Genomic DNA, 16,997 nt, shown 5'->3' on the forward strand with positions numbered 1-16,997 from the left:
AGCGAAACCTTGCCTCTAGGAGGAGAAAGCATGCACGTCTCTAACCCAGCGAAACCTTGCCTCTAGGAGGAGAAAGCATGCACGCCTCTAACCCAGAGAGACCTTGCCTCTAGGAGGAGAAAGCATGCACACCTCTAACCCAGAGAGACCTTGCCTCTAGGAGGAGAAAGCATGCACACCTCTAACCCAGAGAGACCTTGCCTCTAGGAGGAGAAAGCATGCACGCCTCTAACCCAGAGAGACCTTGCTTCTAGGAGGAGAAAGCATGCACGCCTCTAACCCAGCGAAACCTTGCCTCTAGGAGGAGAAAGCAGGCACCGCCCTCTAACCCAGCGAAACCTTGCCTCTAGGAGGAGAAAGCATGCACGCCTCTAACCCAGCGAAACCTTGCCTCTAGGAGGAGAAAGCATGCACGCCTCTAACCCAGGGAGACCTTGCCTCTAGGAGGAGAAAGCATGCACGCCTCTAACCCAGCGAAACCTTGCCTCTAGGAGGAGAAAGCATGCACCGCCCTCTAACCCAGCGAAACCTTGCCTCTAGGAGGAGAAAGCATGCACCGCCCTCTAACCCAGCGAAACCTTGCCTCTAGGAGGAGAAAGCATGCACCGCCCTCCAACCCAGAGAAACCTTTGGCCTCATGCCATGCCCCGGATAAAATCTAACAAGGCGCCACCGAGGCAACTTTCATAATCCCACCCTGGAGAAATAATATCCGTCATTCTCAGCCCCAAAAAGCCACGTGCTTCACCCCATCAGAGAAACCCACAGCCAAATAAAATCGCACAGAGGATCCACCCTCTCCTCTGCCAACCACTCCACGCAGCGCAGAGGATGGGCCCCGAGTCACTCCCTGCACCAGAGCAACCAGTGGCCCAATTCTTTCCAGTGGTCTACAACCTTTGGCTCGCCAGATGTTTTGGACTACAACCCCGAAGCCTTCTAGCCAACATAGTTATTAGTAAGGTATCATGGGAGTTGTAGTCCAGAACATCTGAAGAGCTGCAGCTAGCAGGCCCCTATACTACCAGACCATATACAAGCTTCCTCTGTTTAACGAGAGGATCCGCCGGCATTATGATCTTGCCGAAAGAATCCATCAACCCTGTGGCGGTCTCCATTGTTTCCCCTACTGGGGAATCCCCAAGCCTGGCAGGTCCCCTTAAGGCAGTGGCATTCAAACTTTTTAAGCCGAGCCCCCGCCCCCGGAGTAGAAAGTTGCACAATTTCTGTTGAATGCAGTCAACATGCTCCCTTTTTTAAGAGCTTTGTGTACCCCCCACTGCCTTAAGGCCTCAGCTTAATTCTTGTAGGTCTCCGACAATCTAGTAGCCTCCTTGGCGACCCACCTCATCCAATTGCCCCAAAGAAATCGCCACTGCCACCTGCCTTAACCACCAACAACAAAAAGACCAATGTATGACATGTTCCAAGGTCAAGAACCCACATCATAATTCCCCCAAACTTGAGATGCCATCTACCCCTGAAAACCATTTACCCCAGTTGCTGCCCTGCACATTCCTTTCTCCAGACAGCCCACCAACTTAATACTCTGCCCCCAAGAAACTAGTCAAGGCTTCTGCCTCCTTCCCGTGTAATCTACAGGCCACCTCCTCCGACTGCCTCCTTCTCTGCCCCCAGAGAACCCACTGCAATCCTCTTCCCTTGGGAGGGGGGGAGGGCACAAAATGTGACATGTCCATCCTCCGAGCCAGGGAATCTGTCTTCTCCCCACCCGCATGGACTACACCAGCCTCGCTGTGGCCCCAGTGACCCTGCCCTCCTCCTCCGTGGGCCCCGAGTCTACCAGAATGCGGCTTAGTGACAGAAGTAGAATTGTGTTTTTATAAAGCGCCTAATACCCAAGACAAACGAGTTGCCCCTGAGCGGTCCTCCCAGCCTGGTCGTCGTTCTCCTCCCACCACGGAGGATCCACTTGCCTCCAGGGGTCAAGTCCTAAAAATTAAAGTGGGAGACTCTTCAACAAACGTAATTGGATGCGACGTTGCCAGAAATTAGCATATCAAGGTGAAATCTACACATTTCATTAAATTGGCTTTACATAACCACCCAAATTGCACAGGACGAATGGCATTTGCCTTTCGTAAAAACACACAAAACCAAGAGAGGATATTTTGCTCTAATAGTGTTTTTGAAAACATTAAAGGGTGTGCATAAATTCAAAGAGGTTATTCAATGTTTGTCATTTTAGGTGGGGGGGGGGGCGAGTCCACCCTCTGAATAAAGTGGGTGGACTCAGTCTCCCCCCCCCCCCCCCCGTGTACCCTCGATTTAAGCCCTGCTTGCCTCTTCCTGAGCCACAGCGAATGTATCGCCTCATTCTCGGAGAAACCCCCAGCCTTTTAGGCGTATCCACAGAAACTACCAGCCCTATCTAGCGCCCCCCCAAAAAACTCATACCGGCGTCATGCCATTTCTGAGAAAAGTCAGGTCTCACCTCTGGGCAGAAGAGTTCCCTCCCCGGGGCACTTCCCCGGCCGTACCCCATTATCTATCTAACTCTTTGAAGAAAACTCCCGCCTCACCTGTCCCAGGCCAACCACTGGAGTTAATATCAGGGGAAATCAGGCCCCCAACCGCCCCACCCACCTATTGATGGGAACCTGAGCGGATATCCAGGGGGGCGGGGGTGCCCTGTGCATGGCTGGAGAGCCACTGCCCAGTAGGCTGAACCCCTAAGTTTATAGCGTGATGCAAACTTCGTGACCCATAGGGCTTTTTCCATCTACGTTGGGTTTGGTCGTTTTTCCAGGGAACAGGCAAAACAGGTGTATAGAAAAATGGGATAATGGGTAAAATTGAGGGTTTGGCCCCAATATAGAGACGTAAACACACACAGCTGTAAATATTGCAAGTATTGTAACTGTTTGGATGCAAGGCAAAAACTTAAACGTCGCCCCGAAATAGCATTTGGTGTCAAGATAACCAGTCACAATTTTTTTGAAGTTACAAACAGGATCTTATCAGCGCCCAGAAACCCAGATCCCCTCACAAGCCACTTTAACAAGAACCTCTGGCGCCCTTTAACAGGGAAGCCTGCGATCTAGTGACTGTAGCACAACTGCTCGGCCCCGCACCCAAATACAAGCAGCATTTTCCACCAAACGCTGCGCTCCCCTGCCCTCCCCCCACAATCACACACCCCGCTCACCTGGGCCGCACAGCCTGCTGTAGTGGTAGGGGTTGCAGCAAGCGCTGCCCTCCGACCCTCCGAAGTTCTGACAGCCCCATAGCGCCTTGAGGTCGGTTGGGCGCTGAAGCTCGGGCCAGCGGAAGAGTTTGCAGAGCAGCCAGTGGGGTGAAGCGGGCAGGCCGGACACCCTGAGCTCCGCCAGGCGAGGGGGCAGCGGGACGCAGCCGCCCGCCAGCGCCCCCCGGGACTCCACGGCCTCCAGCAGCGCCTCCAGGGCTCTTAGGCGCTTCAGCAGCGAGTAGGCGGCCGCCTTCAGCTCCGCGTCCGCCGGGGAAGAGGAGACGGGGGACCCCGGAGGAGAGGAGCGGGGGCTCGCCGGGGGGCTGTCCTGGAAGAGGCAGCAAGTCACCGTCCTGTCCGTGTCCTGGGCACCCCCTCCTGTGCCTTCCACCTGCCCCCCAATAGTCGCGGGGGGCATGCCGCTGCGGCCCCCCGCCGCGCTTGCGTCCTGGGCGGTGCACGGTGCGTTCCAGGGCTCGGCGGGGCTCTCAGGGGCGCCACCATGGCGCCCGCAGGCTCGATGCTGCCCCCCCTGCTGCTGCACTCGGCTTCTCCAGAGGCGCCGGACCAGAGTGGCGCGTCTGGACCTGAACATGCGACGAGGCTCCGGCTCCTGGGTGCTGCAGCTGCAGTCTCCCTAGTCCCCCTCGGGGGCGCGCAGCGGCGGCTGCATGGGGCTCCGCGCGCCACCCCCCCGGGGGCAGGCCACCGTCAGCCAGCTTCCTTCCCCAGGCGAACTGCAGCCCCGGGACCCCCACAAGCTATCAGCATGGGCACATCAAGAAGTCCTGCATCCCCCAGGTCAGCCCCCTGAGAACGAGTGGGTCGGGGATGTGCATGGCTGCAGGGGAGACCCTCCGCCCTGCTTCTGGGGTCGCGGGGTCTCCGCCTAGCCACCTCCACTGCACGGGAGAAGTGGCCGAAATCCTTCGCTTTCCGCGAGAGAAACAAGAGTGAAACTGACGAACTCCTCCGCGTCAGTGACTGAAACTGATCAAATGCTCCAGTGCATTCCTCGGGTGCATTGCGCGGAATTGCACCACGCCGCCGATCTGTGCGACCAAACGGCTCGTTTTGGGGGTGGGGGGGTCCCCTCAGCCGCCCCTCAAGCACTTCCGAGCGCACACACGCGAGACCCGTCCTGCAAATCCTTGTGCCGTGGCCGGACACACCACATCCTTCGGAGAGAGGTTTGGGGGGGCCTGGGAGCGAGCAGGGCGCCCTCCTCCTGGCCGCTTCACTGGTGCTCTTCTGAACGTGTGTGGCTTCTGTTCTGTTTTCCCGTTTTCTTGCCCTCGCTCTAGTCCCTCTCCCTCTTTTTGTTCTTGTGCAGCGCGCGCACACACACACACCACACGCCTCCTACTCCTGAGCTGGAGCCATTGGTCGTCCCCCCAGCATGTGCCAGTCTAGACGCACTGGCGCTCTGCACCGCTCTGATTGTTGAGCAAACAGCATCTCAAGTTTCTTAACTCTTAAAGGAAAACCCATCCCTTCCCTTCCCCCACCCTTCCAGCTCCCCCCTCCCCCTTCAGCCAAGAGTGCCTGGGAGGGAACAGAAAGGGAGACCTTCCCTCCCCAAGGCCGCCCGTCACCTCATTCCTCGCTCTCGCCCATAAAACTTTCAGTTTTTAGCGTTAAAAAAATAAATAAAAACTATCAAAACAAGTCCCGCCGCACTATTCTGAAATATGCGCGCTCCCACTCCTTCGGGCCAGGAAGTTCTTTTTCAAGTTATGCATTTCCATGTATAAGACATGTTTACTTTGGCAATACTTGAGTGGCGTGTCATGTCAATAAAGTAGTTTATGGTCCATTCTATAGAAAGCAGGCAGCCTCCTTATTCACGAGGCGCCTAGAGGCAAGCCGACGCCCCGCCCTCCCTAGAATGTTGTTATTAAATCGCCCTTGCTGTGAACTAAACTGCATCTAGGCGCTATTCTGTAGCAGTCACGCGTGCTTTTCGTTTTCATTCCTGAATGCGAGGTTAGGATCTTGAACCCTGATCTCGGAACTTGTGGTTACTGTACAACTATTGCAGTGAAGCGCCTGTGATTGTTATAACTGACTTGTGGCTTCGCAGCGCTGTAAACAGCAGAAAGAGCGAATTTGGTTAAGACCTAGAACTACCCTAACGTTAGCGCCTGCACCAGTGCAAAGCCTCGCTGCCAAGTTCTCGTCCTTTTCTGCACGCTGAGTAAAAGGCTGGCCCAGGGTTCAAGGAGCTATTTGCTCCCCGGTGGCCAATCACACGGGGTCTCTGCCCTGTACGCAAGGACAGCCAGATAATTATTTCCCCTTTAAGGGGGTGTGTGGTACGGTGTTACCCTTTTAAGAGGTGCCATGACTACGTCATGGCGCAAGATAATTAAAGGGAGCCTGGAGGCACGTGCGGGCAGAACGGCCGCAGGCACCATGACCAACTAACTGGTGTGTGTGTCTTTTATTGTGGCCTGCAGGCCCGCCCTGAAGACACAGGGCCTGCAGGCCACGGTGCCATGAAGTTCCCTGCTTAGCCTGCCGGGCAGGGTCCTAGGAAGGACCACGGCCAGCTGTGCCGATCACTGGGGCTATGAAGCCTCCCCAGTGATGGTGTCCCATAGCACTGTAAGGTGGGGCTGGTGCGATGTCCATGGTCAGCCCCCGTGATGGTGTCCCATAGCACTGTAAGGTGGGGCTGGTGCGATGTCCATGGTCAGCCCCCACCCTTGCAACTTCCGGGGCCATGAGCCTCCTGATGCTGGTGTCCCATAGCATCCAACGGTGGAGCTGGTGCGATGTCCCCTGGCCAGCTCCACAACACAACATTGGCGACGAGGAGGATTTCGTCTCTTTCTCAAGAGGGAAAAGGAGAGAGAGAGGACCACGCGCACACGAAGTGCAAGCAGTCACTACATTCCTTTCAGGACAGCACCCGACCCTCACTGCAGCCAGGAAGGACCCACGCTCCACTGCACGTACTACGGTAAGAGCCCGGGCCACCCTGCAGTGAGCTGCATCCTGCGGTGCCTGTCAAGAAGGAGGGAAAAGTGGATTGGCCACAGCCACAAAGAAAGTGGCGGTTCCTGGGGAAGAAAGGGATATCCCCCTTTCCCCGCGGCACCCGCCGCAAGCCAGGGAGGAAGGGCCCTGTGCCCACACAGTGTGAAGTACGGGGTCAGCCACACGAGGCCCCCCCCTCTAAGAACTGTAAAGAAGGTCCTGCGGCCTCCGCCGCAACTGTGACGACGAGGGTCGTCACCCGCGTAGTGTGGGAGTGACACGATACCCCCGAAAAGGAAGATGCCTGGTGGTCAGTGCCGCACCGAGATTCCCCAAGTGGCGTGATCGCCACAAAGATGAAAGAGTTAGCGGCCTCCGCCACAAAAGGGGAGGCTGTGCGGCAACCGATGCACGGAAGAAGTAAGATGCCCCTCGCCCGCCCGCCGTGAAGTGGAGGCAGCGTCCCCCACGACAAGGAAAACCCAGAAGAGGAAGCCGGCTCGCGGGAAGGAGGTGCGCTGCCCGCCCCTCTCCTTTCTCCCCAGATGAGGAGGCCTGTCCTGCGGGCCCTGCCGCATGGAGACCTGAGCTGCCCCTCCCCCGCATGTCTGCACCACGGGTCGGGACGGAGGGAAAGCGTCACGAGCCGCAGGGGGGAAAAGCCACAGCTGCCCTTCCCACACCCGCCGTGAAGGAGAAGCGGCATACCCCGCAACAAGGAAGAGCCCCAGAGGAGGCATCGCTCGCAGGAGAGAGGTGAGCTGCCCGTCCGCCCCACCGCAGAGGGGAAGAGCAACGAAGAGGAGCAAGCCGTGCAACACGAAGCGCCTACACAGGCGGCTCCCGCCGCATGGAGAGGTGAGCTGTCCCTCCCCTGCATGACTGCCAGCACCACGAGCCGGAAGGAACGTGGCATGAGCCGCGGTATGCTCCAGAGCGGAGCGAATAACGAAGCCACCGGCGGGAAGTGCTACTCTGCCCCGGGCCGGAGCAGTAACAGGTTGCAGAGACCCGATCTTTGTTGGAGCAATGCGATGGGCATCGGCCCATGGTGGGCCCAGGGCCCCTGCGGACGGTGAAGTGCTGTCCTCCATCTTGCATCACCGGGGGTTAGAAATGCAACACCCCTTCGTGGCTGTCCAGTCAGGCACCTTTTACTGGTGTGTAAGTGGCACACACGAATATGGCCAACACCAAGTCGACACATGAACCCTCCTCCGGTCCAGAGCTGTGATTGAAAAGCGACAATGACGACACTGCAGTTCCTGGGCCCAGTGGTGGGGACTGGCCGTGAAAGGAGAAAGGCAGCAACGGAGCCCCGGTCACCAGAACAAAGAAGTCAGACCCCCTACCACGGAAGCCACCCTGAGTGACTGCTCAACAATGTCTCCAACACCATGCAGGCCGCTGCAGTCACCCTGGCTGACCAACAGGTGGTGTTGACGTTGAACCACCAAGACTCCTGAACTACCGGCCACTGGTGCCGGCCACATGCAACAACGTCACAAGACGGAACTATCACCAAGAAGCAGCGCGGCCGACAGGAACTGGGTTGCAGCTCATGACGAGTGCTTGTGCGCCCTCCTGTGCCATCGAAGGAAAGAGGAACTCCCAGCTGGGGGGGTAACATAGCCGGAAAAGGGGTGAGTGATGGCCAGCCACCCCACACCCTGTCGTCAGCATGAGGAGCAGCCTGGAGCCCAGAGATGCCCAGAGGGACGCAGATCGCTCCCCTGCCCACATCAAGGGACTATGCCGATGTGGCCCCTGGTACCTACCAGGCGTGGCTTTGCCGGCTGTGAACTGTACTGTCAACAGACCCGGACCCGGGAAGTGACTCCGGAACTAACGCTCATGAAGAATGAATTGGTCTCCTGCAGTCCCGACTCCGCGTTAAGAGGACTCAGTAGACTGCATTGTGATGCTGTGAACCGGCATAGTATGTACATGGTTAAAGTGGTCTTAGTAGAGGACAGCAAGGTGAAGCTGTGCTCCGGCAGTCAGGTGGAGTGTCCGAAAATGGTGGCAGTTCCGTACCCGAGGTTAATAAAGGGTTCTGTAATTTGCGGTACAATGCCAACCATCCACAAGAGAGGGACCCACGGTGACTGGCACTTGTGGAGAGGGGATGAGTTGACAGATGGTGACATTTATGAAGTCAGTGATGTTTGTGGTTACAATGGTTAATCGTTATGTTGGAATCGCACGTTTGTTCCCTATGAAAAAGGAGGGATGTTACGTAGTGGACCTCCGATAAGTATTTCCCCTTCAAGGGGGTGTTTATACCTTGGTACGGTGTTACCCTTTTAAGAGGTGCCATGACTATGTCATGGCCCAAGATAATAAAAGGGAACCTGCAGGCACGTGCGGGCAGAACGGCCGCAGGCACCATGACCAACTAACTGGTGTGTGTGTCTTTTATTGTGGCCTGCAGACCCGCCCTGAAGACACAGGGCCTGCAGGCCACGGTGCCATGAAGTTCCCTGCTTAGCCTGCCGGGCAGGGTCCTAGGAAGGACCACAGCCAGCTGTGCCGATCACTGGGGCTATGAAGCCTCCCCAGTGATGGTGTCCCATAGCACTGTAAGGTGGGGCTGGTGCGATGCCCATGGCCAGCCCCCACCCTTGCAACTTCCGGGGCCATGAGCCTCCTGATGCTGGTGTCCCATAGCATCCAACGGTGGAGCTGGTGCAATGTCCCCTGGCCAGCTCCACAACACAACAGCCACCATGAACCCCACAGCAGACGAACAAGCGACCAGATTCCGCAGGGACCCCCTGCTTCTCCATGTGCATCAGAATACTGATGTTGCCAGAAAGGCATTCCGTTTTCACTGCACGGGGCAGGGAAAATGCACAGTGTAGGTTTCCCATTGTGGCACTATGCACTGTGTGGCCCTTTCTCCATGCACTGAGTCTGAACCAAAGTGTTGTGCGCGCAGTGAAAGCCACGGAAACATTGTATTCACGCATCCTTGCCATTGGTAATATCGCCAGGGCAGTTTCTAGCCACCTTGTTGCCCAAGGCGAACCCCCAGACTGGCACACGTCACTCACAAACTACACCTCCGTGTCCTGCGACAAAACCCCTCCTCAATATGAATAAATAATTGCTATATAAAAGCAGGCTGGTTTCATTACATTGTAATTCAAGTACTTTACAGAAGAATTCTAATGTGAAAACCCAGCTGTTGCTGCCCAATTACATGTTTTTTTCTGTCACCTGCTCTTAGGGAAGGCCGTGCCTGAATGCAGTTTCAAACTGTCCATAGTGGCACATTGCGGTGTGACCAGCCTACCGGGGTCTGAGGTCCCACTGACCCTATGTTGCAGGTGTTCTGTTCGTACCACCTCACTTGTATTTCACAAGGGGCAGTACTAGACTAACCATATGAATTATTTTCTGATGGAAGTTTATCATTTAAAGAAGGACAGTCTGGTAGGCTCCTATTGTACTCTTTCAAAATACCTCTACGAGAGTGGGAAAGGGGACAAATAGCACCAGAGAGGGTTCCTGTATGTTTTCCATAAATCACAGAGCATTTCAGGACTATAACAGTGATCAGAGATCTCTATATCAGATAAACAAGTCTGTGATAAAAGAAATGTATGGGTGGGTCTCTAAATTCATAACAGATGCATGGCTTAGTGCCCACATCACTGTTCACAACACTCACCCTAACATCAGGGACGTAATTTAACCAAAATGCTAGGGGTAGCGGAAGTGACATCACACAACCCTTGACCTCTGATGACATCACAGGAAGTGATGTAATTTAACTCAGCCCAGAAGTACCATCATGGGGTGCGAAGCAGCAGGACCTTTGGCCCCTTGACAAAGCAGGAAGGGGTATCACATAGCATTGTTCCTAAGTACAGAGTGAAAAATATAGTTACGATATCACTATAATGTGAAATATATTTATACAAGAATGGATCACCATATGTATCGTTAATAGGCCAATATTACCAAATTACTGTGAATGCAAGCAGATGTCCATGGCCAAATGATAATGATGTGTTATTATAAAGCACTTACGCTTAAGCTCTTTATATAGAACAAATATACATATACATACACTGTCACCCAACCTGTGTTGGTACTCATTTATCGCCCTCAGGATGAAAGGCTGAGTTCAGGTGTTTAAGAACAGACTAAATCAGGGACTCAACCCCTGAAGTGTGCGTGAGCCTTTAATGAGTCTAGCAATTATTGTATAGAAATCCAGAAAGACAAATTATTTGTTATTCCTATTCTTTCTTATTTAGGGTGACTGTTCAAAGTGTTACACTAGTGCAACCCCCTTCTTTTTTTTAAGGAGCCTGAAAAAAAAAAAAAGCCAACCACTCCAGAAACAAAGAGCCACATGGCACTGGCCACAGCCGTCCCAGGCACTTACATTAAAAAAATAATAATAATAAAAAAATGTATCTTTTTTTTTAAGGTAAGCAAGGGAGACCTCAGGGGTTGCAGTTGCGACCCCCAAATGACGTCCCTGCCTAACATTACAATGGTTGTAACCATGAGCCATACATACTCATTTGGGCAGCTTAAGTTTTTGGATGAGAGTATAAAATGGCTGCAACCTCAGACACTCAAATGGGGGACAGGGGCTCGTTTGCTTCTTGTTTCTGAAGATTTTTAGAGGAGGAAGGGCTAGGTCTCATTATGAGCATGCCCAACACCCAATACAGACACATCTTTTGGGAATATATCTATAGACAGGACAGGAAACCGTAGAAGAGAGACCCAATAAACAATGCACAGAAAGGGTTGCACCTCTTTCAACCTTTAGCCTGACCAGTAATAAGCTGATGACGCGTTTTAAACAAAACCGGCTTCTAATGCCTGGTAAAGGGTCCACAGTTCCCCAGCCACACCGTCCTCACTATTACGCCGGCCTCAGGGGTTATTTTGGCAAAAAAGAGCAGGCTCATGCTTTATCTAACAGAGCTGGCATTAGCATCTCTTATTAGTACTGGCCTGCAGCTAGTGAAAATCATGGCGTGGCGGTGCAGAAAGGGTGTTTGGCCTTGTGGAGGTACAATTTGAGGCAACTTCTTTGATTGCTTTATGTGTTTAAGTGTGGGCCCAGTATGGCATGCTCGTCAGAGTCACACTCGCGAAACATTCCAGTGTGCTCTTGTATGGTCATTGAACACATCAGACAAAAACATGCATATGTGCTGTTACATACGGGAGTGCCAATTAGACACCATTAACCAACAGGGTGGTAACTTGGGCAGTGCACAAAATATGGCTGCACACATATCACTGCATTGATTTGCCGTGCACTCCTGTCTGCAGATCTCAGATGGTGGCACACAATGAACTCTACTTTCCTAATAGACGGTACTAAGTGACATTGAGTTGCCAGCTGGTGGGCGCGCTAGGCAGTGGCTTGTTTAGAAAATTAAAAGATCTTTGATGCTGAGCAGATGCATTAAGTCCATGTCCCAAAGCAGCCACTAGAATACCTAAGCAAGAAAATGACAGGGATGCGGCATATGTAACTAAAAAGTAATACACAAAAAAGGTTTGGGTGTGTCAAATAAAGAGACATGAAAATAAAGAAAAATATAAAACCTTTCTGTGTGGCACGTTAATTCTCTTTGAAGAATGCATGGGTTTGGGCAGCTAACTGATACTTGTGCTGGCCCCGTGAATACAAATACCCCATGCTCTGTTCTTAACACTGAAATATTAAGTGCATATTGCGTAAAAACAATGGCTTGTTAAATGAGCCATCACTTATAAATTGCCCCACTTGCACGGCTGCAACACAAAGAATGAGGGGCACGGGGTGTGTGACTCCAGAGAATCTCAGACTTTGTGTTTGGAATATGCATTCCTTTGTTTGCATCTTCCGGATGCATCTCAGTCATCCACAAGTCATCAGAGAGCAACCAGCCGCACATCGCAGAGGAGCACCCACCGGCACAGCAGGCTGCTTAATCTTTTGTCCGGTAATCAGTCAGCTTTCTGGGTGGGCCCCTTACTGCACCCACCACCCCCTCCTCCGGAGCTATTTAGCTCTGCACCCTGGGCCGTCGCCCGCTCCGCTCTGCCAAGAAACAGGGCTGAATATCTCTTGGGTTAAGCGGCCCATCAACATTGTTGTGTGCCAGTGGCCACCCTGAGGTGGCAGGGAAATGGAACTCACACAGGGCTAGGGAGGAGTCAGGGATTCTGGAGAGTTAGCAGTTTGATGAATAAAGTTAATGCAGCAAGACGTGCCTTCTATCCCATGTGTTATGGGCTATGTGCGACACCTGGGGCACCCCCGCACACACACTCGCACGCACACGCAGTCACACATGGACAGACGCGAGATGCGCGCTGCAGGTACGGTGTCCCAGCCGCAACTGGCGATCGGGACCTCTTTTATTAAACAACGCATGCGCCAGCCATAACGAGGCTCGCGCATGCTTACATTGTTGGTGTAATACGCAACATCCCTCCTTTTCCCCGAAACAATGAACACGTGTAAACCATAACCACAGCAAACAAAAACTGTGAGTCATCATAGCAGTTCTCAACCTCTTACGAGACCGGGTCCATGATGAAGTCCTGGAACCTCGATGGGCGTTGCCGCCCCTCCCGGCTCGGGTACCTCCTCTCGTCCTCTCGAGGGGGCCTTGGGGTTCCTGGGGCCTCTGGAGGTTCTTCGTCCCCCGGCGGTGGCGCCGGTCGTGGCCCCAGGATTGACGACTCTGGCGGCGCTCCTGGCGGGCCCGCCGGCGGGCTGGCCTCGATCCGCTTGAAGTAGGACACGTTCCTGGTGATCGTGCCCCTTCGGTTGGCTGCCTTGACCATGGACCCTTTAACATGAGTCACTCCTAATGGCTGGGCCTCATACGGGAGGGACAGCTTCCCTTCCGGACGTCTGTTCCAGACCAGTACCATGTCTCCCACTTCGATCGTTTTCTCCTGCATTTTCCGGCAGGCACTTTCCTTTTCATTCCTGGTCACCCGCTCTTGACACACAAGGTTTTCGTCAATCAGCCTGGGGCGGTGCCCCTCCACCTCTGGCAACAGCCCTCTGGGGCACCGCTTAAACAGGGCCTCGGCTGGCACAACCCCCATGGACTGATGGGGTGTTGTCCGATACTCTCGTAGGAACTCAAAAAGGTTTTGATGCAGTTCCCCTTCTCCATCCAACGAAATGCGGAAGATCCTGTTGAGTGTCTGCATTAAGCGCTCAGCCTCGCTGTTCGCCCTGGGCCAGAGCGGGGAGACTTTCCTATGTTTGATGCCCCTCTACTCGCAGTACCTGGCGAACTGCTGCCCTTGGAATGGCGGGCCATTGTCTGAGCATAATTCCTTGGGAAACCATGGGTGCGAACATCTTCTCCAGCGCCAAGATGGTGTGGTCGCTGGCCGTAGACTCCACCAGCTCGACCTCCGGATAACGTGACCACTGGTCCACGATCGCCAAAAAGTACATTCTCCGACCCGTGGAACCAAAGTCAGTATGCATAGTGCCCCACGGCTGCTCACTTCTTTCCATGGTCATGATGGGTGGGCCTCTTTCAGCCAGACTGGCCGCCTGGCATGGAATGCACGTGCGCCCAAATTCATCCACCCTTTGCTCCCGGTCCAGGAACCATACCTTGAGTCTTAGGTGCGCCTTCGTCTTGGCGGCGCCTTGGTGTCCCTTGTGCGCAAGGTGTAGCACCCTGGTCACCAAGGTTCGCGCGATAACGATCTGGCGGCATCGCAGCAGAAGGCCGTCCTCCATTACCGAGAGCTCATGGCGCACCCTCCACAGTGCCTGAAGGTCCTTCTGAGCTCCGGCCTTTCGTCGGCCATTGTTGGTGAGCACCTCCCTCCATTCGCCGCTTTCCATCCACTCCATGATGACCAGGAATATTTCGTCCTCTCTGGAAGCATTAGCAATATCCTGGCATGCCAGGGCCACCGGCAGGGCTGCCTCCACCACATTGTGCACAATCTCGATGTCGGGATGCCCGGTTCCTGGATGTCTGGACAAGTAGTCCGCCGGATTGTGGGTCCCCGGGCGATACTGCAATTTGACACCGTACTCCATCAGCGACAACATCCACCGCTCAATGCGTGGAGGCGGCTTGGATGAGGCGCCCGCCATGATCGGGATGAGTGGCCTGTGGTCGGTGACCACCACAACAGGCTTTCCAAGGATGTATATCCTGAAGTGCTTGCAGCCCCTCAGAATGGCCAGGGCCTCCCGCTCGATCTGGGAGTATCTTTTCTCCGTATCCGTGAGCGCTTTGCTGGCATACGCTATCGGGCGCATGAGTCCCTGTTAGTCCGCCTGCATCAGCACCGCACCCAGGCCTACTGGGCTGGCGTCCACCACTATCTCTGACTCCTTGTCCGGGCTAAAGTAAGCCATGGTCTCCTGACCCGACAGGGCATTCTTGATCTCAGCAAAAGGTCTCTGCTCCTTGGGAGTCCATGCCCACACGACGTCGTTCCTCGTCAGCGCCTGCAAGGGCTCTGACAGTGAAGCCAGGTCTCGAATGAACCATCCGCAGTAGTTCACCATGCCGAGAAAGCTTCTTACCTTGGCCGGTGACTCTGGCGGAGGCGCCTCACGAATGTCCTTTACCTTCTCCGAGTCGGGCGAGATGCCCCCTGCATGGAATACGAACCCAAAGAATTCTATTCGGTCCTTCAGAAACTCACACTTCTTCCAGTGTAAAATCAGCCCCAGACTTTTAAGTCTTTCCAGCGCCCTTTCCAGCCTCTTCAGGTGCTCAGACTCCAACTGGGCAAAGACCAGGATGTCATCGGACATGTTAATGACGCCTTTGAGTCCCGCCAGGGCTGCACGGGTGATGTTCTGGAATACTTAAGCCGCTGACTTCATGGGTCGTGAATGTTGTAATGTATCGCAAATCCGGATGGAGTTCTAGCTGATGGTACCCTGACCTCAGATCAAGCTTGGAGAAAACCTTCGTCCCCTGGAGCTCGGCCACAAGGTCATCCAGCGTAGGCGTGAGGTGACGCTCCCTCTTGATGGCAGCGTTTGGCAGTCTCATGTCCACACCAATGCAAACAGCCCCCGGTTGCTTAGGCTTTGGCGTCACCACTATGGGGGAGACCCACGGAGTTGGACCCTCCACTCTCTCGATAATGTCCAGGTCAATGAGCGACTGGAGTTCCTTCTCCACCTGTGCCCTCAGATGAAAAGGAATTCTGCGGTGCTTGAGAGCTGTCGGTCTCACTGACCCATCGATATGAAGTCTAATGGGGTCTCCTTTCAGCTTTCCCACACCCTGGAAGATGCTTTCAAATCGATGCAGCAGGCGATCAATGTCTGTGTTGTTATACTGCCAGAGTGAAATGCACAATGTCAAGGGCCTCGGAGGCGGCACAGCTCATCAGGGAGTGCGGGCTCACCTGAGTCACAAAGAACCTGGACTTGATTTTGTTCAGCCCATGTGGTACGGGAGCAACAAAGACCCCTTGAATGGGCAGGGGCGTGTCCCCGCCAAAGGAGTATATCCGAGCTTTTGACTCCTCGAGCTTGGGAGGTCCGGGTAGAGCCTGATAGTGTTCAGCCGCCAGGATGCAGACCGATGCTCCTGTGTCATTCAAGACGGGGATGGGCACCTCACCAATGTTCACGGTGCATGTCGGCTGTCTGCTCTGCTTTGACCCCGTGGCAATGCTGGAAATGAAAAAGATCTCCTCCTCATCTTCCTCCTCCTCGGCAATGTCCAAATCCTGCACCCCTTGCTCTATCATGGACATGCTCCTCAAATGCCTGGGGTTTCCCCCTACTGCTCTTGCCGGCCCCCGGGACGCCACTACCGGGGTTGTGGCCCTGCACACTCTTGCATAGTGTCCCGGCGTGCTACATCTACCACAGACCTTCGTTTTTGGTGGGGCACTCGCCCACATGTGGCAAATCATATCCACAGTACGGGCAGGACTGTGGATTACCAGGTGCTGAGGCACTGTCTGCTCTCTTGGGACCCCAGCGCACCCTTCCTGGTGCAGAGCGCCCAACCGCAAAAGCATCCTCACTTTTCCCGGATGCACTGCAGCGTCCATTTTCGAACCTCTGGACTCAGCTAGTTCATAGGCCCTTCCCGTGTCCAGTATTTGCACCAGTGTTAGGCCTGGTTCTCTAAGCACTTGCCTCCGCAACTTCCCGGAAGTGCACCCCTGTATCAGTTGATTTTGCACCATCTCCTCCTCATTCACCCACCTGCAGGTGCTAGCGAGGCACCTCAACCTCGCACAGAACTGGTCCAGCGATTCCCCCCCTTGCTGTTTCTCGGTACACATCACGAATCTGTCGAAATCGCCATTCGCCATGGGGAGGAAGTGATCCTGAAGGGCCTGTTTCACTGCATCATAGGTGACCACCTGAAGGTTAAGCGAGTCAAAAATCCGATGTACCTCTGTGCCAGCTGAGTACACCATCGTGGCCACCTTGGCATCATCATCCATCTCACCCGAGGCCCTGAAAAACATTTCCTGTTTCTTCACCCACAGTAGCCACTTCGGCCCCAGTTTGGATGGTGGGCCCGAGGGATCAAATTCAGCATGGGCGCCAAAGTGATATGCATCCTACGTGGGACTGGCATGGGTACTCCCTCTTCTCAATCCTCTTCACCCATGGTGTCAGTTGGGGTGGGGTCCACTAACCTTTCCTGCTTAGAGAGGGATGCCCACCGTCAGATGGCTCAGGCTGGTGATGTGGTGGGCCTGCAGCTGCAGTGGACGATGTTTTGGGGTATTCCCAGTCAAAAATCCAAGGCCCCTTATACTTTCAGGGTCCTGAAATGTCCAAAAATTCTTTTTAGAAGCC

At 54.3% G+C, this 16,997-nt stretch overlaps 1 protein-coding gene across 2 annotated transcripts in view; it reads right to left on the minus strand.

The window, feature by feature from the left end:
• Positions 1-4,663, minus strand: part of SMAD6 (SMAD family member 6) — a 136,786-nt gene extending 132,123 nt beyond the window's left edge. The window contains exon 1 of one of the 2 annotated variants that reach the window (XM_069625137.1): positions 3,170-4,663. In XM_069625137.1, the coding sequence (XP_069481238.1) occupies positions 3,170-3,806 (637 nt within the window). In that variant the 5' untranslated portion in view covers positions 3,807-4,663. The remainder of the gene's footprint in view (positions 1-3,169) is intronic. The other variant, XM_069625136.1, reaches the window with a different exon arrangement.
• Between the last annotated feature and the right edge of the window lie 12,334 nt (positions 4,664-16,997).

Source organism: Ambystoma mexicanum, chromosome 11, assembly GCF_040938575.1.
Source record: "Ambystoma mexicanum isolate Mex_15411 chromosome 11, UKY_AmexF1_1, whole genome shotgun sequence".
Lineage (NCBI taxonomy): Eukaryota > Metazoa > Chordata > Amphibia > Caudata > Ambystomatidae > Ambystoma > Ambystoma mexicanum.